At 35.2% G+C, this 24689-nt stretch overlaps 1 protein-coding gene across 1 annotated transcript in view; it reads left to right on the forward strand.

Moving 5' to 3' along the window:
* Positions 1-24689, forward strand: part of Vgll3 (vestigial like family member 3) — a 60717-nt gene that overhangs the window by 16496 nt on the left and 19532 nt on the right. Inside the window, exons 3-4 of the mRNA XM_070030446.1 lie at positions 3919-4455; positions 20000-20036. Coding sequence (XP_069886547.1) covers positions 3919-4455; positions 20000-20036 — 574 coding nt within the window. The remainder of the gene's footprint in view (positions 1-3918; positions 4456-19999; positions 20037-24689) is intronic.

Genomic DNA, 24689 nt, shown 5'->3' on the forward strand with positions numbered 1-24689 from the left:
TTAAATATTTTAAAATAATTAGATTTTGAATTTTATTCTTCCTCAAAGTATTCTCTCTTCAGTTTTAAAAAGAAATATATAAGGTTAATATGAAAAGCATCCCAAATTGAAAGAGGTATTTGATATCTTATGTTAAATTCCTTCATTTTTCTTTTTTTTTAATTTAATTTTATTTTATTTGTGAACATACTGTACAGAGGAGTTACAATTACATGGGCAGGATAATGTGTATATTTCTTACCAAGCATTGCAGCCTCCTCCTTTGTTTACCCTTCACATTCCTTCATTTTTCTTGCATACATTTCTGGTGTAAAGTTACTTAGTGATATTGTTTAGCATTCTCTGGATAGCTCATCCTGGAAAATACTTTTTTTCCATTGTCTTTTTCATTTAGAAATAAATGTGTGTAGATTTGTGTATGTGTGTGCTTCTGAGTGTGTAATCATTGTAAATCTCAAATGGGAACTGAACCAAATTATATTTAGGCTCTACATATATGTTTGACTATCAGAGCTAATATCATTGAAATATTATCGTGACCCAAATCTTGAATAGTAGTGAACCCAAAATTACCATAGAGAGTTTGGGTTTCCTTCCACCAACCTGAAAAAGTAGTATTGCATGGAAATAGCTAGTACAATTTTTCATATGTTTTTATGTTCAACAATGTGGCTGTGATTAAGTACCCATAAGGAGAGTCACATAATGAAAAAATTTACATACATATGAAATAAGCACACTGCTTCTCCAGCATGAAGCAAAACATGTCATCTGTTTTGTTGTGTAAGGAATTTTCTTTTAAATAAGCAAGATACCAAGTAGTGATTCTGGAGTATAGATTTCTGCATAATTATTTTCCACTCAGTATTGTTTCACTTATCTGTAAAGTGCAACAGTGTTTTTGGTAAAGGCATGTATAGATCTCTGGAGAATTTATAGTAATGGCTTATGCCAGCTGGGAAAATATTAAGTTGCTTTTAATTTTATTTTTTTCCCTCCAGGATTGTCAAGTGTTATTGTTCAATCTTTGAAAAATAGATGTCTACTTTCAATGATGATGTGTTCACTCTCTGCAACATGATAATTCACAAATAGGATTAGATTGTTTGGGGAAGGAATTTGTTCAATATATATTTGTGTGAAGATCTCAAATTATAACAAATGTATATGACTGGTTCTATGTACATACAAACTAGAAGAGATGAAACATAAACACTCAGAAAAATGGAATATTCTTTCTACTTTTGACATTTTGAAGCTGGGGGGGGCGTTGGTGAATAAAGGGAACTCTGTCTCAGGCACATATTTGTGGTCTGGAGTTCAGTAGGTTTTATAATGGAATTCTGGTTGTACCAGGAGAGGGAAGTTATGAGCAGAATGAAGACTTGGTCCCAAAGATGAAATTTGTGATGGCAAAGTGATAAATTGGTGGTGGCCAAGCTGTGGTGTGTGAGTGATTCAGAGAACCCTCCATGAACTTAATGTGGGCTTTATGTCTTAATCATGATGACTTTCATTATTAGTGTAACAAAAATGTTCTACAAATTCCATTGCCTAGACAAACTGAATTGTTTTTCCACAAGATTTGCAATTTTCCTTTTCATTAGCAGCATTTTTCATATGCCCACAGGAGGCAATGATTAAAGAAAACATATTTGCTTCAAGTAAGAGAACAACATATTTGAGATTGAGTTGAAGCACAATCTATTGATAGCTTTCTGGAAATGTCTGAAGATTTGATGAGTAGATAGTCTTACCTAATGCCTCCTTAACACCATTTTTTCCTGTTTCTGCAAATGATTTGAGAGCTACAGTTTTACTCTAAATTTTACTGTCAATTTATTTATTTATGGAACAAATAAAGAGAATGATGGTGATACTAGTTGTATTACTAGTGTCACAACTTGTATGAAAATTAGAGAATATGACAGCACAGTGACAGCCTAGTTATACCAGTTTCATGATATATTTGGTGGTTGACTTAAGTTATTTATGCTTTTCCCTATGGCAGTTTCTTAAAAATTTATGAAGTGAAATGATAATAAATATTAAGCTTTTGAGTATTCCTAATTCAGATCACTCCTAGAATATCTTTCATTCAGTGAGAAGACCTAGCAAGGTTTTTTTTAAAATATGGAATCAATGTGAAAATACATGTACTACTTTAGTGGCTATGTTCAGCTATAACAAGGAACAATCAATAAGGCACTAAACAGAATGCTAGACTCTGACTGAAAAACAATAATTTGAGTGAAATGCATTTCAGCACTAAACTTTTTTGGGAGAAGTAGGGTTTGGGGAAAGAGGCAAAAGAATCATTATGTCCACTTGTAGTCCATAAGGGGTGAGCTGGCATGATTACTTTTTGACTACCTACACAAAACTAGAGACAAGAGATTAGAGACATGGTCACTACAGGTGAACATATGTGGATCTTACTCTACACTAACTAGATTAAAATCCTTTGAAGATTCCACTCAGGGAATAGAATTACATTCAGTACTCTGGACAGAAAGATCACACTCTTCTGAGGCCTTTGAAGCTCTACAGTCTTATAGTCTTTACTTTTTGGTCACTTACACCCTAATGAACAAATTTTAGTCTTTAAATGATGTGCTGCTCTCACTACTGTATGTAGGCCTGTGTGAGTACTGTGTGTCTGCACACACATTTATATTTACATGTGTGTATATATGTAACTCTCTCCTCCTTTACAGGATTACCTACTATGGAACCTTTCAGCTTTAACAGTTATCACTTTGTTAGGCTGTTTCCAGGTTCTTTATCTCTGCCTTCTACTTGACCACACTTTATCTGCCCTCCTCTAAATAAAAATGATGTCTAGGCATCCCTGACCCTATGTTTGTCACATAGTAGGTTATCCATACATGTGATGATGAGGATATTAAGTTGATAGGACTGATGGAGTTGCAGAAAATTCTTCCTGTTCCTTCCTTATAACTAGGTTCCTTCCTTATAACTATTATTTGTTATTTCCAACTCCTCATAACCTCTAAACCTATAAGCTTCCAAACCCATATCCTATACTGGAATCTCCTTACAATATTATTTCCACAGAATTGTCATAAATTCCAGAGGTTTGGGTACATTTTTAATTGTACCCTCTGGTAGATATGAAGTCTTTTGATCATTGAGAGAGGCTATTTGGATTGTTCTTACCAGTCTGCCTTAAACTGATTCTCTGTTTTTATTTCCTTATCACTAAAATGGATTGGATAAAATAACTCCCTCTTGACATTGGTGGGATTCTTGACTAAGATCATCTGTGAAAAGTCCCTGACCTGGAGTTGAAAATGTGGTGATTCTCATCATGTTAACCACTGTTATTCTGAGTCCGTAGAACGATAGGTTTCCCCAGGAGAAAAATGAAATGACATACAATGTTAGTGGTAAATAAGTTGGTGAACACAATTAAAGATGATCTTGATGCTATTTGTTACTATTGGCATTGGAAATATTTGATTAAAACTATTTTTGCTTAACCAGGATGGATAAAATTATTCCCAATCAACTCAGAGCTCACCTTTGGCATAACTATTCTTTATTGGAGAAATGTGCAGCTATGTCATCTTTCAGGCTTAAGGCCCACGTGACTCCCATGAGGCGGCAAAACCCTTCAGTTCTCAAATTACAAACCCAGGACAGCACAGGCTGAATGATCAAATGTGAAGTGGATGTTAGGAAGGGCAGGAAAGGGAGAAGAGCATTCAACTCTTGGAATGCTGACCACTATGCTAGCATGGAAGCCCAGAGGTTAACGTGGTATCAGTTTACCCCAAGCGGAGAAAGAAAGAGTGCATGCTAATGCACCTGCTTATAAAACATGTTCAGACAAGTAAAGGCAAGTCTGCCCCAGAACTGAATCTTACATAAATAATGTGTTTTCTGTCTTCTCAGACAGCTCAGCTCTCTCAAGCCAGCGGAGTAGTTTCCCAACTTCTTTTTGGACCAGCTCTTACCAGCCCCCACCGGCACCCTGTTTGGGGGGAGTTCATCCTGATTTCCAGGTCACCGCACCCCCTGGCACCTTTACTGCAGCTGACCCCAGCCCCTGGCCAGGCCATAGCCTGCATCAGACTGGCCCAGCCCCTCCCCCTCCCACGTCTGAGTCCTGGCACTATCCTTTGGCATCTCAGGTGAGCCCGTCATACAGCCACATGCATGATGTATACATGCGGCACCACCCGCATGCGCACATGCACCACCGCCGCCACCACCATCACCACCACCACCACCATCACCCTGCTGCTGGCTCTGCTCTGGATCCATCCTATGGGCCCCTGCTAATGCCATCAGTGCGTGCAGCCAGGATTCCTGCTCCCCAGTGTGACATCACAAAGACAGATGCGACCACAGTCACCACTGCTACCTCAGCGTGGGCTGGAGCCTTTCATGGAACAGTGGACATTGTACCAAGTGTGGGGTTTGACACAGGTGAGCTGGCAGCTGCCCTTCTTTCTATCAAAAGAAGAAAATGGTTAAGAAATAAGAAAAGATGCCATGTTTTGCTTAAATTCATTTTGAAATAGCTTTTCTTCTTGTATAGGGTAAGTTAAGCTTTGTTTTGTAGATGCTAGTCATTTTGCAATATTTGCATTCTTGTGAAAACTGGTATAACTAGCTTATGACTGAGGAAAGTCTCAGGACTTTTCTCCTATCTTTGAGGTTGGAGATAGGTTCCTTTGAACTGAATCTCTGGTTCCATATGTTTATAAACAAGTAAAGGCATTCCTTATATCTCCTATATCTCTGTGCTCAATACCTTGTACAATGCGCAGGAGAATTTGTATGCCTCAGTAAGTTTTATGTTGTTTTTATCTTGTTAGACCTCACTCATGAGTTTTAAAACAAAGTACTTTCTGGAATGTCATCTATAGTTTAGTCCTTTGAAAAAAGGATAAGGAAACATATTTTAAAAGAATGTGGTTTTTTTTCTTTCTCTTCTCTTCTTGGGTCTTTCCTAACCTTGATATCCTTAACTTTCTTTCCTCCCAAATACCTCTCCTTAAATAAAGCAAGAGTTAAAAGACTACTATAAAATTTCTGTACAATAGATTTTTAAAAGATGGTAAGGAATACACTTAAGAGTATTCAGCTCTATGGAATTCACTAGTCCTGAAGGTGATAGTATTAAATGCTTGAGCTTAAATCTTGGACCAGATGGGAGATATAGTAATAGTAGTAGTAATAATTCAGAGTTTATGAAATGAAAGTATCAGACAATATACAATATTCAATATATATACCTGTATATATGTATATATACTCGTGTATATATACATACAATGTATACATATATAAATATATTTTTGAAGCGATTATATTCCCAGAGTCTACATTCCAGTGTTACCCATTTCAACTTAAATCCCAAGTTCTTTACCTAACATACTTTGTGACATAAAAGACACTATTAAAGATACTTGTTCAGTTTTTAAATTTGCAGTGTAAATGATCCCTGAGTGTTGTTGATTCATAACAGAGTACTCTAGATGATCAAATGTTTGGTATCATGCTCCATTCACACTTATGAGTGGCACTTTCTTATTTTGTCAGGTCTTCTCTACTGAGTTTTCTTTTTTTCTTTTTTTTTTTTTTTGGGAGGGGGGTCCGGTCGTGGGACCTGAACTCTGGGCCTGGGCGCTGTCCCTCAGCTCTTCAGCTCAAGGCTAGCGCTCTACCACTTGAGCCACAGCGCCACTTCTGGCTTTTTTGTTTTTTTTTGCTTATGTGGTGCTGAGGAATCGAACCCAGGGCCTCATGCATGCAAGGCAAGTGCTTTACCACTGAGCCACCTTCCCACCCCCTCTACTGAGTTTTCATCTTCCTTTTGAGTCTCTGCTTTTCCAAAATATTTCCAAGTGTGGTAGACCAAGCCTATATCAGGGAGTGGGTCTTGATTTCTAGGCTATGCATGTTCTGGGACTAGTAAACACAGACTTTCTTCCTTTGTCACATCCAAATGAAGCAACTCTTGAGTCATTCATGCCTGTAGTCAGATATTATTGAAGTCTCACTTTAGTCATCTCCTTTGTGGATGGCCAATCTGGGACAGTATCATTGGCTTCACATCCATGGTACCTGTGGGGCCTGAGTAACAATGCTTTTAGCAGGAAAAAGATGTTTTCTCTTTCTGTATTCTATCATTAAAAGAAGTGTACATGCTACTTATTGCTCTCCATTTTTAATTATCTGTCATCTTTGGACTAATATCTATGAACTGCAGAGTGAGTTTGATTCACTCATTATTCAGAATGCTAGCTTGTTGTCTTGTCAGGATGAAAAGCCCTATTCTTACCTCTCAAAAGTGGGAAAAAGTGTGTTTTTGTTGTAGGATAATCTTAAGAGGATCCACTGGGGTGTATTGTAAAGTATATTTTTAGTCGTGTCTGCAGCACCTTTTCATGTTAGTTATTTACTAGGTAGGTTCTAATTTTAGGCTGCATTCAACTACTATCTTCCTATTTGTGTTTCCCCATGTCATGGGAGATGACAGGCACATGTCATGGCACCCAACCATGTGCTTCCGCCACAGCTGTGATAATAGGCACAAGCTACCATGTGAGTCATTGGTTGAGATGGAACTAGATTACAGGCTTGAACCACTATTCCCCAAAATATTTTGTTATACTTATTCACCAACGAATTAATTTTTATTGAACAGACACTGTATAAGGAATTATCCAAGGAAAATCTACCTATCTACATATCCAGTTCTCCATATTTATTTATTTACATACATATATATGCAAATTAGATTTCCAAGTTGATCCATTTCTATCTATCTATCTATCTATCTATCTATCTATCTATCTATCTATCTATCTATCTATCTATCTATCTATCTATCTACCTACCTACCTATCTATCTACATACCTACCAACCTATGTATATAATCTATGTATATAATCTCTATCTATCTCTATAACTATGTAGCTTATATAACATTATAACCTAACCTTAGATTTGAACCAAGACTTGTCCTCCTTTAAATAATTACTGGAGTAGAAACTCCTTTTGTATTCATAGAAAAAAAATAGGTAAATGATAATGGCACAATGGTTAATAATGATGAATGAAGTATTTTTTACTTGTTCCTTTGGCACAAAATGTTAGGAAATCCTAACTGTTAAGGTAGTACACATGATGCTGTTGTGAAGTTTGAATCAAGAGTGCCTTATGGGACTAGCCATATTTGGCATGGTTTATTGGTCATGCCTACTTCACTGACATGAACTGCTGTTTCTTGAACAGACTTTGTGTACAGTTAACTTACAATTAGTGTGTTGATATGATTCTAAGTCACCTGTATCTCCTTGAAAAACCACCCATATTCCCAAAAGTCTTTTGTCACAGATATCAGTTTATGCTGCTTCCCTTTATTATTAACTGGCTTCTATGAGTCCCATGAGAACAGTAATTCCAGAATGTGAGATTAATTGAATGAATAGAAAGATCTATTGTCAAATAAATTCGACAGCATAGCCTAGTATATACTTCTCTTAGAGAGTACCATCTGCTTTAACATTTAAAAAGCTTTTTTACATTCTTTAGTAAATGAAGGTTAAATTTGTTTAATAGGAGATTTTTTCCACTATGGTTTTCTTATGAGCACATTTTGTCTTTAGCATATTTACTAGCTTCTCATAGAATGCTTTTTGGCTCATTTAGCTTTTTTTCATAACAAAAGACACCGTTTTAAACTTTGATTTGTAACTTTCAGCTCTAGAGTTTAAGAAGTTTAGGTGGGCCTGCCATTAATGTATAATGGTAAGAGAAGGGGCCAGATGCTGGTGGCTCACGACTGTAATCTCAGCCACTCAGGAAGCTGAGCTCTGAGGATGCCCGTTCAAAGCCAGCCCAGGCACTCCAATAAGCTATCAGAAAACAGGAAATGGTGCTGTGGCTAAAGTGGTGCTGAAGAGCTGAGGGACAGCATCCAGGCTCAGAGTTCAAGCCCCATGAGGGAATATCTAACTTCAAGAATCCTTAGAATATTCTATGGATCCTTTGTGTGTTAGGAATAAGACATCTAAATGTGCAAATGTTTGCAGCTGTGCCAGTATTACAGTCAGACTTATGAATATGATAATATGCATCCTTTTCTGCTCAAAGCTTTTGGTGATGACATTAAATAAATGCTGATGTGCTATTCACCTTTCACTGGTCATAGATGTTCAATGCATTATATTGAAATATTGTTATTCTGCCTTCCCGTTATAATCATGTAACTTCACTAATATAAGGCATACAATCTCATATTTCTTGATCCATTCAAATTAATTTTTACACAGAGATTTGTTAATGAAACCTTTGACTAAACCACAAGGGTGACTTTGTAACTTTCACTTCATTCACTGCATTTTAATTTTATCAAAGTAAAAGAATCATGCTTTGTGATGGGACATCTCTATAAACACAAGCTGGTCATAGCTTGAAATTGTATTCATCAGTAGAGCCACAGATTTATTTTTTTAGGAAACCTCATGTTATCTTCACTACAGTTTTTTTTTTTTGTGAGGAATGTCACAATAGTGTAGCTTGGAATTTACATAAACAACTTAGAGATGTGCTATATGTATTCTTTTTACTGACATATTTAGGTAACCTAAAATTAAAACTCAAAACCAAACATTCTGTACTATCTCAGAGGTTCATGAAATCTGGTGCTAACAAGGAATAAAAACATGTTGATGTTATTCTGGCTTCTCCAAAACATATTTTAGGAGTGTTAGCCATAAATGTGTGCAAGTAAATTCAATGAGGGAATCATTAGATGAGCTTTCCTCGAACTATGATGATAGATAGAAAGTACAAATCATCTAGTTCATCTCTCCCTAACCAAAATATTGTCAGATATCAAGTAAAAATCAAGATTGTGTATCACAGAACTTTGGTTTTTGCCAGGCAGAGAAAAACAAAACTACCATAGTTATTAGATCCACACGTTGCTTGTGAAATCAAGGTTGTGAAATTTTCCATAAAAACAGGAGGCTAAGTTTCTAGAACTTTGTCGGATGTTGATGTATAAAATGGATTGTTTCTGAAGAGACTTTTAATGTCACTTAGCCTCACTCTGAACTGTAACTAAAATTACTCTTTCATGAAGCCTGGAATCCTGCTGACTTAAATGTTGCTATTAGGAAGGGAGCAAGGATACCACAGAGGAAGTTGGAAGTACACAAATATTCTTATCTATTCATTTCTTTTCATAGATACTTTGCATCTTTTAAATCAAAGTTTAATCTGAAATTTATAAGAGTTTTATGTAGTTTAATCTGAACTTTATAGTTCATATTTTGGGAAAGGAACTTCATTCACAAATGACAAAAATTAATTCACAAATGACAAAAATATTAATGCTCAAAATTGTAGTTTAGTGGAGCATGTGTTTAGCATAGGCAAAGCATGCATTCCAATATGAAGTACCTCCCACAATTTGCTAGGTAATGTATAATGTTCATTTGGAAACAGGTTGAACCACTGGTTAAGATCATAATGGTCATTACTGTAAGGATGCTTTGCAGTGAAATCATTGACAACAATGTACATATCTTTATTTTATGAGATATAGGAGGGGGGCTGGAAAGGTGACTCAGTGGTAGAGCGCTTGCCTTGCATACCTGAGGCCCTGGGTTCGATTCCTCAGCACCACATAAGCAAAAAGAAAAAATCTGGAAGTGGCGCTGTGGCTCAAGTGGTAGAGCGCTAGCCTTGAGCTGAAGAGCTGAGGGACAGCGCCCAGGCCCAGAGTTCAGGCCCCACGACTAGACCCCCCCCAAAAAAATGAGATATAGGAGATACAGAAAAGTATCTGAAAATATCTGATACTATAGCAGCAAATAATCACATTAGAGAAGAATAATAATAATTAACAGGATACTGTAATTAATGTTAAAACATCAAAGCATATGATATTTTTTCCCTCAGAGAAGAGAGCATCATCAAAGGAAGAAATATTTCAGATGTCCACTTCCACTTGAACTCTTCCCATGGAACAAAAATTAGCTATCTAAATTCTGAAAGATTAGCAATTAATTGAGCCTTCTTGACAATATAAGCAATTTCTATAAATGATTAAAAAATTAAGAAACTTTCTTTAATAGTACTAAAATAGGAGAGGTGCATTTGGTGTCAGTCAATAGAAAGATACAATTTAAAAAATACTCCTCCATAAATAATATTTCTTTATGAAACCCAGCACTAGGCAAACTATATAAAGTTTTCCAGTGACAATAATGCTATTCACTAAAGATATGGAGATTTTTGCATACTTACATAGAGTATGCTATTTTACTGAATATACTTAGAAGGTCACAAGGCAATATTTGCAGATTAAAAACAATGGTAGAGGAAAAGCTTATGAGCTAATGGAAACACTTTCTTTTTGTTGTTATTGTTGAGTTTATTATGATTTGGTAACAATAAAGAGCCTAGTAATCAACAGATGATTGCTTCACACTTCCTACAAAGCTTTATTTTTCTCTTTTGGCATAGGTCACAGCTCTATTTTCCACTGAGGGGAGGGGAAAAAACCATCAAAGATATGTTAAAATATTTACACAGTCTTTGTATGGTGTTAGTTGTATCAGGCACATGTCCAGAATGACAATTTCGTGACTAGAAGGATAATGGAAACCATCTTTGAGATGCATGCAAAATGCTAGGAGATTCCTGCCAGATAGTGAGGTCGGCATGAAAAGTAAGTGGATGGTGAATCAGAGGGGACCAATGCATTCCAGAGCACTGCTGTCAGTTTCATGTACCCATGGCTGGATTCTGCAGGTCCTTAAAGAAATGCCCTTGTTCTCTCAGAGCCATGAAGACATCATGCCCACGCTCTTCTCTGGGACTTCTTCCATAGATTCCATAGTGCCATAGTTTCCAAAGCCAAGAAATTTGCTCACACATTCTCATCAACTTGAATAGGAAAAGTGCAGGAGCCTTTGGAAGAGGATTATGAATGTTTTTGAATGATTTTGTATAAGATGACAAATAAGAGTGAATTCGAAATTTGAATCCTTGGAAAGGATATCTTAGTTAAAGGGAAATTCTATGTCTAACATCTCTATTTCTGGTAGAAAATTAAAGAATTGTATAGCCTTGTAAAAAGTCTGGAAAGTGATTTTCTATTAAAAGTACTCAAGTTCTGGGGCTGGGAAGGTAGCTCAGTGGTAGAGTGCTTGCCTTGCATGCATGAGGCCCTGGGTTCGATTCCTTAGCACCACATAAGCAAAAAGAAAAAAGCCGGAAGTGGCGCTGTGGCTCAAGTGGTAGAGCACTAGACTTGAGCTGAAGAGCATAGGGACAGCGCCCAGGCCCAGAGTTCAGGCCCCTCGACCGGACCCCCCACCAAAAAAAAAAAGTACTCAAGTTTTGCCTTAGCAGTTTTATCCACTTGAGTCTACTGAACATATCTACAGTTAGCAGCATATGAAGATATGTGTATAAAAGAACTTAGTTACAATATTCATAACTAGGATTAGGAGACTGAATTTAAGAGAGGAATCTGTGAGTGAATGTGTGATGAAAGTAGAGAAAATCATTTTATCTAGTCATGTACCTTCTAGGGCTTCTGGTATGGGGGCAAATGATGAGTGTGAGGAGACCAGAGTAAGAAAGGAGAAATTTAGAAGATAAAAATATGTACATACTTATGTATGGGCATGCGTGTATATCAGAGAGAATATGACAAACATGTTATATGAGAGAGAGAGAGAGAGAGAGAGAGAGAGAGAGAGAGAGAGAGAGAGAGAGAGAGAGAGAGAGAGAGAGAGATTGAGAGGGAATGAATATATATGTTTGGTGAATGTGTGAGAGACCAAACTAAATTCAGGACGTGTTCTACCATAGAACTGTATCATATTAAAAAGAGAAAGCAATTAATTTCTCTAGTAACTTTTCCTCAGTCACTTATAGCTCATAAAAATAAGGATCAGGGTAGCAATTTAATATTTGAAAAGACAGGAATACGTATAAAACATACAGAAGCCTCCCCCCACCCCACAAAAAGATTCTAGGATCTGTAACATGATATTTTAGCTGTACAAAGTCCCATAATTCCTCAGGCCATCCTTTCCTTAGATTCAAAAGGTGATGCTTCCTGACCTGACCATACTGAGATTCCAATGATCACCGCTCATGATTGTGTTTTCCAGGTGATGATCAATGATACAAAATGAGATATTTCAGACTCTTAAAAAATATGGTACATTTTAAACAGAAAAGTTCACACTGAGGTGTGAGGTAACATGAATAATTGATATGCAAACTTTGAATTCTTCTGTCACATTTGGCCCAAACCAATAAGAATACTAAAACTAAGCCAGGTGCCTGTGGCTCAAGCCTGCAATCCTAGCTACTCAGGAGGCTGAGATCTGAGGATTGTGGTTCAAAGTCAGCCTTGGCAGGAAAGTCCGTGAAACTCTTATCTCCAATAAACCACCAGAAAACCGGAAGTGGCACTGTAGCTCAAGTGGTAGAGCGCTAGCCTTGAGCTGAAGAGCTGAGGGACAGCTCTCAGGCCCAGAGTTCAAGCCCCACGACCGACAAACAAAAACTAAAACAAATAGACTCAATCTAACCATGCTTCTGTAACTGTCACCATTTTTAGTCATAGGAACCAAAGGAAATTTGTGAACAAAACAAGAAGGTTAGTCTCTGAGTTAAACTCAAAACAATTCCATTAATTCATACTCATCTTTCAAACGTGACTTTTTAGTTCATCGATTCATCTCAGCATTTATTTTACAACCAACTTTCCAACATTCTTTTTTTGTATCAATTACTATATGAATTATATAACCTCTCATATTTTAAAAAATGTTTCCTAAAAACTCTCCAGCAAAATTTGGCAACATAAACATTTAAAAAAATGTTTTTGACAGTACTAGGGATTGAACCCAGTGTCTCACATAGGCTAGGTATGCATTCTACCACTGAGTTGTACCTAAGATATTATTTTGAGATGAGAGTCTCAGTAAATTGTCTAGGCTGTCCTCGAGAAAAACAAGTGGTTTTTAAATTTAATAATTTTACAAATGTATTGTGTACAGAATATTTCAATATGTTGTAGGTAGCATATCAAATCAGAGAATTTCTATTCCATCTTTGTATTATTTCTTTATGTTTTAGAGTCCTCTTGATTGTTTCTTCTGCCAGCTACTTGCTGAGGCTGTAAGTTGTGACCTTTAACAAACTATATTGTGGCTTCCTAAGAGAAATGGAAATGTTTTAGGAGAAGATAAGTCATAGACATTGAAATTTCTTCCCAGGGAATTTTGTGCAACCCTCATTGGAGAACCACACAAAACATTGAAATAGATGTTTCAAGGGTCAGGGTTATTCTGTATCAGCAAATAATCTTTTCAGGAATTCTTCGTTGTTTCTCATATCTTGCAGAAGAAAACATCTAAAAGAACAGCATGGGAAAAAAAAACTACTTCAGAATTTTGTCCTAGACAACATTGCATTAGCTTTGAAAATAGACGACATAGATTATGAACAAGAATTCTATATGTTCTGAGGAATTTACAGATATTCTTTATCCCTTCTGGTTAGAGGATGAAAGTTAGGACTGCCTAGATTTTCCTTATTGTTCTATTTATCAACAATATAAGGTTTCACAAACATTTGTCTGTGTCCAACATGTTCTGCATTTTTTGGCAACAAAGATAGCCAACAAAAGTCTTGCAAAGGACTGATGAGAGGCAAAATATGCCTGATATACTGGAGATTAACTTTCATTTTTTTTTAAACCACAGGCATGTGTTTAAAGCTTATTTTCATGCCAGCTTTGCTTGAGCTGTATCAGGTGTTACTTAGCATCCTCATTATCATTGGAACCCTGTTTATGTTTGCTAGGTTGAACAGATTCTTCTGGAAAGTTCCAGACAAAGCTAGTGTTCATAGAAATGAGTGAAGAGCTACCATTGTTATGGGTCTCAGTCCTACTGAATAATTTCTAATATATTTTGTCTTAATGGAGATTGATTATATAAACCAAATGCACATTAAAACATGCTTATATTTTAGCAGCACTGAAGGAAATTTTTTTAATATTTTGGAGGCTTCTAATGATTTATGCTTCCAGCTACCTTGTTTCCTGTGTGGATATTATATCCCTAATTATGCTTTCATGGCAAGTAATGGAAGCAGATTAGCTCTTCCTTCATTTGGATTATCTATTTTCTGAATCGTAAAGCTGTCACTGAATAACCTAGAAACCTCTTTAAAGATGCATGTTTGGCCACATTTGTTATCCAACAGATGTCTGGATACTTAGAATCTCGGGAGAGTATTGTAACTTGTGGTTTCAGTTACAATAAGTGATCCAAACTCCCCCTTCCCCCCCTCCACCCCACCCCTCCTTGGTCTTGTTCTTCACAGTTCTGGGAGAAAGTCTGTAGAAGAAATTACAGAGTATTTCGTTTCACTCTCCTGCACTCCTTTCTTCCTTTATGCTTTGCCCCTCTGCTTTTGAACTTGAGTTTGCTGAATTAGTAAGCACTGTCTAAATTCTTTATTGTGGCCTCATGATCTCAGATCCCCAGATCCTATCATTGGAGAGGAAATCAAACACTTGAATGTTCATTTTTGACTCTGGTAAATTGTTTCCAGTATCAAAAAGCACCCAGTTCTGTGGTTTGTACTTTATGTTTATCTAAAAGCTCAGTTTTTTTAAATGGCTGGTTCAGCTTTATGCCTTTGTGTCATCCAGTTTACCTTCCGGATGGATGGTGCACCAGCCTGAGAAAGTGGATGTCACTATTGGCAAAGGCTAAAGATTCTGTGCATAGAAAAGGCTGTGGTTTGGGAAGGAGGAAGGTTTTGAGAGGGAAACATGCTAGATGACTTGCTGTGGGGGCCAGGGAAGACAAGAGTAGTGGGAAACTCCTGGCAATCCATGGTTTGTTACCTGCAATGTTTGCCTCAGGTGTGCAGGTGCTTTGGTTCTGACAATCACATGGTAAATTATGGTCTACTAGAAACATCAGGTTTGTTAGGTTTTAAATTTCTATTCCTCTTTTAAATAAGAGCTTAAAAACATGTTTTTACAAGTTCAGACCTTTTCCAGCTCATTTCTGACAGTACTACTGTGTGAAGATAGAAATGAATTCTAAATGTGCCTCAAGAAAATATCTGTAGATAGAAGAATGATTCTTTTAGTTAGATGCTGCTATATCTAGTTTCTTATATCATTATATGAGTGTGCAAGAGTTGTAATCACAAGAGAGTAATTGTAATTGAAATCTCATCATAAATTAATGTTTGGTCTAGTACAAGAAGAATGCATTTTATTTGTCATGATATTAAGAAGACTTTAAGTTTGAAGATAAATTCTCAGACAGAAAAATTGCAAATACATAAGAAAAAGTGGTCATGTATACCTACTTATTTTATAAAGACATTAAAAATTGATCAAAAATAAAACACAGAAAGAGAAATGACATAATCTGAAAATGCTGTGTTTCGTGAACAGTAAAACAAATGCAAATGACAACAGTTCAATATGTAAATGTATAATAATAATCATAAATAATAAAAGCAGGAACATTATAAACTTTCTGTGCACACACATTCACCAAAAGTGTGTTAATTCTAATAGTACAAAATGGTTGGGTTCAATGGCTTTTTCATAGAGTTTCAACAATATATAAATATTAATTCAACACTCACACAAGTAACAAACATACTTAAGTATGAGTGTACATGTATGAATATGTGTCTCGAAATTATGTATATTTAGAGAATTGACAAGTGGACAACAAATGCTCTGAAGCCTTCCAAAATTTGAGCTGCAGTAATGGTTTTCCATGATCAAATTGATTGCTGGTATAATAATTTTCAGGTCAATAAAACAGTATGTATTTGTAGATCTGAATTAAATTCAGCAGGTTTTCTGTTGACAAGAGATTATTACATAGACATTTTTGCTTTCTAAATATTATTCATCTTGTTTAGTACGTTTTTTATAATGATGTGAGACTGTGAAAAGTTGTTTGGGGAAAAATAAGAAGATATTTATGGGGCTTATACATTTTATTTGATTTTTACTTGAAATGAAATTTTAGTTTCCAAAATGAGCAGCTCTTGAATGTAAGGTGCAGTACTTGCATAGATCTTATTTAGAAATTCCCAACTTGTATACTGCTATAACACCCTGAATCGCCTAGTCTCTTCTGATACAGGAAGCTAAGCAGGGTAGGGCCTGGTTAGTACCTGGATGGGAGAAATTCCTGACTTGTCTTGCATTACCCGTGGCTCAAACAAATTCAGTTATATGATCACCTATAAGAATATTTTCATAAAGTTATAGAAAATAGAATGATTCTTGCATGTCCCTAAAGAGGACAAATATTTTGGTGCAATATCCTACATATTTAAAAAAATTTTTAAATACAGAACTAATTTACCATCTTATTAACTGTAATAGAAAGCATTCTAATCTAAGTTAGTTGTAGACATTTAGTATATATGAAATAAAAACTTCGTATTTATTCATTTTTTTTTACGTCATAAAGTAGTGTACATATCCTTTCAGGCTTTATATTCCTATTTCTCTTCACTTTTTATCAGCAATATTTTTCTCATTGTATAGTTATTTCTTTTATCTTCAGCAAGAAAAATAATTGAAAGGACATCAACTTAAAGATCTGTGGTCAATCATATTGTCAAGTGATTGGGCTTTCTTAGAAGTAGGACATATTTTCAGTGAGAAATGACTTAGCTCTGAAGGAGTATAAATTCTTCAGTTGCCTAATTTATTATTTATAAATATACATAAACAATTTTGACTCATTTTGTTCTGATTAGTCTTCTTTCAATCCATCGGTATTTCCCTTGTTTTTCATTTATAACAAAATCCCATTTATACAATTCTCAAATTCTCCATCCTCTCTCTGGGGCTCTACCTATGTTTCTACAAAGTTATTCACATGCTGCTCATGCCAAAGTTATTCACATGCTGCTTCTTAGTGTATTCAAATTGACCTCCTCTCCTGTTTGTTTTTCGTTTTCTTTTTTTTTTTTAATATATGTTTTTTGTTGTAAAGATAACTGTACAGAGGGGTTACGGTTACATGAGTAAGGTAATGAGTACATGTAGTATTTCCTTCAGTAATGACCTATTAAGCCTTTCAAAAAATGTAAATCTGTGAAGCCATATCCTCCTAAAATCAGAAGTAAGATACCATTTTATAACTATTTGGAGAGTTATTGCCAATAAATGATGTCTTCCTACATACTATCAGTGTTTCAATCTAAGTGTTTCGAGTATCCCTTTCAAAATTCTTAAGTCCTCATTGGGAAAGTATGGTATTGGTAGAGAGTTAGTTATATTAAAAATACATATAAAAACATACCACTTGATATGACATAATCAATAATAAATAATTGCATATTATCTTCAGATGAAGACTATCAATGGTGTAACAGAATAATATGCGATTATTTATTGTACCTCTGGAGAAAAGTCAAATTGGTATAGTTGTTTTACAAAATCACGAAAGTAATTGTGCTAATTTTGTTACCAATTCTATTACATGTGGATGTCTCTAAATAGTGCAAATAGGAATACCAAAAATAACTCAATTAGCTTTTTTCTGTGAATTGATTTGTGACAGGATGTTTACTTAGGCTGTGACTAAGCTAAGATGACCTATGGTTAGACTATAGATTCTGCCATAACACATTTCATCCACCACTTATTAATTGCATACTTCCTCTTATTTTCATCTTCTCAGCCATAAACTGTACATTATTAGTGCATATCATGGAGCATTGCATAGATCATTTCACCTAAAGGTCTTAGCACAGTGCCTGCCATATTCAAAACCCTAAGACAGTGGTAGGTAGTATCATTTATTTTTCTCTCTACTGAAGATCTCACACACTAAGTAATAAAAATTAAACTGCTCACATAAAGAAAAGACCCATGGGTAGATTCATATAGCCAATGGAATAGCTTCAGGAAATGATATGAACCATTTGCATGTAAGTTTGAGTTGAAGGGAAGAAGCCTAAATAGGAGCAAAACTTGTAGCAGAGTGAGTGGGTTCTATCCTAGCCAAAAAAAAAAAAGTGAAATCCCTTATATTTGTAGCCCACTTAAGACTGAGGTCTTATAGATTTTGTTTCTCTTGGTTTCTGGGGAGAACTAATTGGCTGGAACGTCAATGTCCTGATCTATCCTAACTGATTTTTTTTTTAATTGTGAAAATACTGTTCAGAGGGGTTACAATTACATGGGCAAGATAATGAGTACATTTCTTATCAAGCATTGTAGCCTCCTCCTTTGTTCCCCTTCCCATCCCTTCCCATCATCCCCCGCCCCCCTCCTCCTCCTCTCCCCCCACCAAAGTTGTAATTGTAAAGTTCGTTTTCAACATAACTTTTTTTTTTAATCTAGATGAGACACACCTCTACCATTCCGTTGGAATTCATTAGTAGGGACTTTTGATTGTGATTTCTCTTTTAAGTTGTGCATACTTATACCTGTTTTAATATATATATATGTATATATATATGTATATATATATATATATATATATATATATATATATACATATTTTGTTCTTGGTTGTGAGGCCTGAACTCTGGGTCTGGGCACTGTCCTTCAGCTCTTCAGCTCAAGGCTAGTGCTCTACCACTTGAGCCACAGTGCTACTTCCAGCTTTTTCTGCTTATGTGGTGCTGAACATAGGGCCTCATTCATGCAAGGCAAGCACTCTACCACTGAGCCAACTTCCCAAGCTCCCTGTTTTAATTTTTTTTCTTACTGTCAAGAAAGAGGAAAATCACAAGGATCTATTAAAAATACTTTTTCATGCCACAAATGAAATTATTTTTAAAGGTTTGCATTGGAGTAGTATACAGACATGGAAACCGAATTTGAGATGAATTTGAAATGAGAGAATGACTTCTGTTGTTCAGGTTGGAGAATTTGAGGTTATCTTAAGTAATGCAGTATTTCTCTATAGCAAAGTCTAATATGATTCTGAAGGAGTTGTATGAAAAAAACAAAGAGAAACAAAACCCATAGGGATGGCCTTTCTTCAAAAATGAAAGCACAGTCAAACCACTTGATGATTACAGCAATATTCATGACTTTCAGTGCTGACATTCTATAGATTGATGCAGTCTTCAAGTGTGGAAATAGTGAGTCATACAGAAGATGAGACGTTTTAATAATGAAAAAAATATTTATGTAGTCAGCAGATTGTCAGAAAAGGTGGTTTAGATTATAAGAGTGCCCCAATAGAGAATATGTCAGGTTGCAAATTATTCTAACCACAAAATCATTTAAAACTGAGTAAAGCAAACAAGTGACTTGATAAAAGCCCAGTCCTCTTTTCTCCCCTCCTTCTCTTTTGTCCTCCTCTTTCCTCTTTTAAAGTGGGGGGAAGAGGAAAACCTGCTGATTCTGCATATAAATATAATTCTAGCGCCCTTCCTTGAGGAGAAAATATTGGGGGGACATCCTTTTGATATTCAGAAAACACTGAATTTTCCAAGTACAGCAAGTCTATGTAATATGTGAACTGTTACTTAGAATTCTGTGGGGGTAATTCTTGGTCTGTGTCTCTCCCTCTCCTCCCTCCCTCTCTCCCTCTCTGTGTGTTTATCTCCCAATATTTGCTCCTTTTGACACAATTTAAAATTTTTGTTCTTATTTCCTCATACTCTAAGGAAATGAAAACATTAGCAAAGAATATATATATATATATATATATATTATACAAACAGCACTATTGTAGTATAGAGACTGTCTGCATACTGAGTTGGTTGGCTTTCTGAAAGTCATGAGTAGAATTTGCTTTCAGAATAGATTGTTCTACCAATCTTAGTTGTTTTCCTACATTTGCTTGGATTATTGCTTTGATATCTATTCTCCAAACATTGTAGGAGAATATACTATTCGTTGAGTACTTTATGTTAACCATGTACATTTTTGTTTGTTTTCATTGTCATCTTCTCTAGGTCTTCAGCATCAAGACAAGAGCAAGGAATCACCATGGTACTGAATCACCACAGTGTTAGAAGCATGAATTCAGAGTGTGGCCTCAATCTAAGGCCTACTGGGAAAAAGATGCTGTTGGGATTTTCCATTCTGCAGTGGGACAGAAGAAATGGAAAGAGAAGTGTCAGGCAGTTGACTTTGTTTGTGAACCTTTTCTGGAGAAAGCAGAGTTGGTCTGAGTCATTGAAGAAAAGCATTTTTGTTTTATTCTCTCATCTGAGCCTTTGTCAACTGTGCATCCCTTTCTTTTTTACTTTAGCTTTTACCAGTACCAGGGTTCATTTTTGTTTTATTTTTATCTTTCTTTAATTTTTGAAGCAGACACATTGTCAGGAAATGATAAACCACAAATGAAAATGCTCATTGTTTCAGGAATATAATTTTGTAGATGTATGGTCATCTATTTTTATATTAATACAGGAATTTGGTTTCGCATTGAGGGGCTATTTTTGAGGGATGTATTTTTGTTTTAATATTGTAAAACTTGTTGAGTTCTGTTTAAAGAACTTGCTCTCAGAGAAGCACTGGCAAAACCATTTAAAATACTCATTTTTAAAATGTCTATGATAGGCTTATGTCTATGCTTTCTAGGTTACCTCAAGTGTTTGATATATTCTCCTTTTTACAAAAGTAGCTACAGCATAGAAAGCCAATGCAGTATTATTTTTACATTAAATCTCAGAGAAAATTAAATTTCATGCTAGCTCAAACTTTTGAGTTATATGTACAGATTGGAAAGAGAGTTTGTGTTTTTAGGGTCACACTAAGGCAAGGATATTTCAATATTTTCATTTCTTCCAAAGAATACTTAAGGGTTGACAAAGGAAAAAAGTTTGCATAAACTTTGAATCACATGGGTACTTTGCCTAAAGTATGGTATCTTTCTTGTCTATTTATCTTTGATAGAACATGAGTTTATATATAACTACTGTGCTAGGAAACAAAATGTATTTCTCCATGCTACCTGTGAGTGCCAGTGACTTATTTTCTTCATTTCTAATTATTCATTCATGGCAATTTCAAAATTATATTTCTAGTGATTCTTTTTCCCTGGAGAGCATTTGAAGGAATAATATATGGTACAATCTTACACACAAAGCCCTGGCTTTTTCACGTAATGTAACTCATCATCTTTAATTGAAAAATAATATATTCTATAGGTAATACTTTAAGCATAAAATTTTGCAGGACATTCCTGATTTAAATGTAGTTCAACTTGTTTTAACACGCTTAAAAAATTAAGGTAAAATAAAGTTTGTATTTGTATTTAAGTTTATACTACCATTGATTAAATGAGGCTAAATTTGAAAATGTGAGAATTTAACTTGTCTCTAGGCATGGGCCATTTAAAAAAGAGTAATACAGATGATTTTATTTGGTATAGAGTTTCTCAAATTTCTTCCCTCTCCATTCACATAAAATAGAATGTCCACTGACATGCTCCATTCCATCTTATAGCAATGTACATTACATGTGTCACTATTCACAACATGGCAGGCTTAGTCAGACAGAATTCTTACAGATGAATTTAAAATATTTCCCTTGATTATAGTTTATATGTTGTTATTATTACTATTCTTCTTATTATTATTTGCCTGGTACATCCTGCAAGTTGTTGTAAACCTCTATACGCTTTTTTATTCTTACCTTGCTGTACTTTGTTTCCTTTTAACTATATTCTCTTTAATACTGTATCCACATTTTTACCAATCAGGAATCCAAACTGAAGTAATTATCCTCACAAACCATATGACCTTCAATTTCTATTCTAGTGAGTAGATTACTTAAATTCTGCCCATTTTGATTGGCTACATTTATTTTGCTTGTAATTTCTCCAAATATGTAGAGCACAGAGATGGATGAATCTATAAATTTATTTTGTCTTGGGTTCTCCTGAGCTTCAGTAGTTCTCATATGTGACTCAACTGGAGGCTATTTCTCTCCATTTCTGATAGAACCTGTTGGCTTCCCTTTCTGTTTCTTTTAGAGCAGTTTCTTGAACACACATCATTCAATTTTTTTTCCTAATTAAGAAGAGGGTAAAATATAAACTCTACTTCTTTCCTTATACACCACAAAATTGAATTGAAATTGAAATAATCCAGACAATTAGGTAGCTTCACCTATAAATTTTTTTTTGTCTCTATATAGACAAAGTATTTCTTGGCCCTGGAAGCCTGACAATTCTGTTGTATGCATAAGAGAACTCTCTCTTTGCAAACAGGCCTAAGTATTTTTGGCATGAATAGATGAAAATCTAAATATAACTAGAGTGAATATTGTCTATCTTTGTCTGACATCCCTTATTAGCATATTATTATTGTCTCCAAATGTCACAGAAGTAAATTTTACTTCAGCATAATAATCTAAATGGTATCAACCATCAATCTAGAGGTGCTGGTTTTCTCACAAAGAATTGATTTTGGACCTAGAAGATTCCAAATTGCTTTATTGAAGACTATCATCTGCCCCTTTGTTATGCTTTGATTTGCAAGTCTGGGGAACCAATCCAGGCTGCTCCCTGAATGTTAATCCAGGACTCTACCATTGAGCCACATCCTCAGCCTTGACATCCACCTCTCTATTTTAGGTAGAACCAGAACATTATTCAAATTATCTAAAAGAGCTCTGAACTAGACAAATCTCATTTACCCAAGTCTGTGTTGTGCTTCCACTATTAATTTATCAGGAGAAGGAATAAAGTAATGTTGTTAAATTGGGAACCTAGTAGCATCTGTGAACCTTCATTCCTAAACTGAAAAGAACTTAGAACCTTTTTGAAACCAGTTTATTTTCTTATAAAGTTTAGCTGGCCCCCATTATTCTAAAGTAAGCAATTTTAATAGTATTAAAACGTCATCCTATCAATAATATTTGACCACTTCTTTCTATCTCTTGCATACTATGAGACACAAGCTAGTGTTTGAACTTACTATCTTAAATACAGGTCATAACCTGTATTTTAAGAAATTGCATTTTATCTCCTACTGAGCGTATGTGTTGCATAGCAGAAACAGTGACATAACATGGGGAAGGAAAGAACATATATTAGAGTTCTGAGCAGGAAATGATCAAGGAGGCAGAAGAAATTAATGGAAAAGAGCTTGACCATTGGACAAGTCTGAATTCTGACTTAATCACAAGTTAATATCTGATATTTTTACCTCATTTATTCACATATGAGCAAAATGTGATAATATTTGCAACAGGTAGACTTGAGAAAGTTGTAAGTTACATGTAGATAGAATACTTGATTGAGATGCTCAATACATAACAACTACCGTAATTGTCCAACAATTAAATACGTCATTAATTGGAGCTCCTAAATGTACCCTCTTCACTTTGCACCTGCCTTTCTGCCACAGCCAAGTAGATGAACGAATGCTTTCCTGTAAGACATGATTGCAAGAGATTCCTTTTCTACTACTGCTGTGGAAGTAGAATGCAAATTCCTTAGTTGACTCTGATCTTTTGTGTACCAACTCTGAAGGAAAATTAGTTTATTAGTGGTAGGTAGGCTCAATATGTTTTTTAAACATATTGTAGTATTTTATTCATCCAAAACCCCTATGTATCTCTGCCTCCAAAATTGAGAAAGCAATGCTATTGCATCACCAAAGTTTATATTTTTTTTTCAGTTACATTTTGGCCTTCCTTCCTTGGCAACCGAACTAAGAATGTTTCATTTGAAGCTACATCACTCCTCCCCACCCCCTGCTTTTTTTTTTTTTAAACTTGCCTTGGAGAAGAAGTTGCAAAATATGGTGGAAAATATGTTTTTCTGTATGAAAGAAGGGTTGTAGAAGTGCATCCTTTCCCATCTCAGTCAGCAGATTTATTCTGCTAAAGGAAAGAACTGAAACAACTTTATTGGAAGCACATGTTGTCACTGTCAGTTACTCAAGACAGGAGAAGAGCATGGAATTATGGAAGTTACAAAAAGGGGTACTGATGGCAGTTGGACTTCCTGTGAGGGAGTCACCTTCACAAGCTGACAGAAGACAGCACACATTTTATGCGACCAAAATTGGTATCAGCCCGTTAAATGTAACATACAGGGCTCTAAAGACTAAATTTTCATTTTTCTTCCCTGTAGATTAACAAAATATATCTTTTAGACATGATAAGGCTTGTTTGTGAAAGTGCAGTTTGTTTTCTAAGAACATTTAAAAGGTGGAGAACTTTTATAGCCATTATTACAACATTATAATTATTGCTAAAATGATTTAAAAATTAGATAAACATTCCAGTTCAAAAATATATGTCAAAACATGAAAAATAAACTATAAAACTTGATTGTTCTGGTGGTAGGGGCTGATTGGAGTTTATAAAAAGCCCGAGGTTTCAATAGCTTCAAAATATTAGTCACCTTGGTTACTTGGTCATGGAGATTGGTCACAGAACAGACTTCTAAAATTTTATACTAGGTATTTTTTTTTCCTCAGTGCTTTCTGGGAAATTCAGAACTAAGAGAAAGACATGATTGTGAAAAATCTTAATTATATTTCAACTATTTTTTTCATCTTCTTGAGAATTTGTTTTTATGATTTCAGATAGTCAAATATTCTGTGGAAATTCTAATCAGCTTAATTTGATCCGCTAAGTTTATCTAGATGTCCTTTCCTCAATTCCAAGAAATTCCAATAGATT

Source organism: Dipodomys merriami, unplaced genomic scaffold, assembly GCF_024711535.1.
Source record: "Dipodomys merriami isolate MVZ:Mamm:240054 unplaced genomic scaffold, mDipMer1.0.p SCAF_2, whole genome shotgun sequence".
In the NCBI taxonomy this organism is placed as follows: domain Eukaryota; kingdom Metazoa; phylum Chordata; class Mammalia; order Rodentia; family Heteromyidae; genus Dipodomys; species Dipodomys merriami.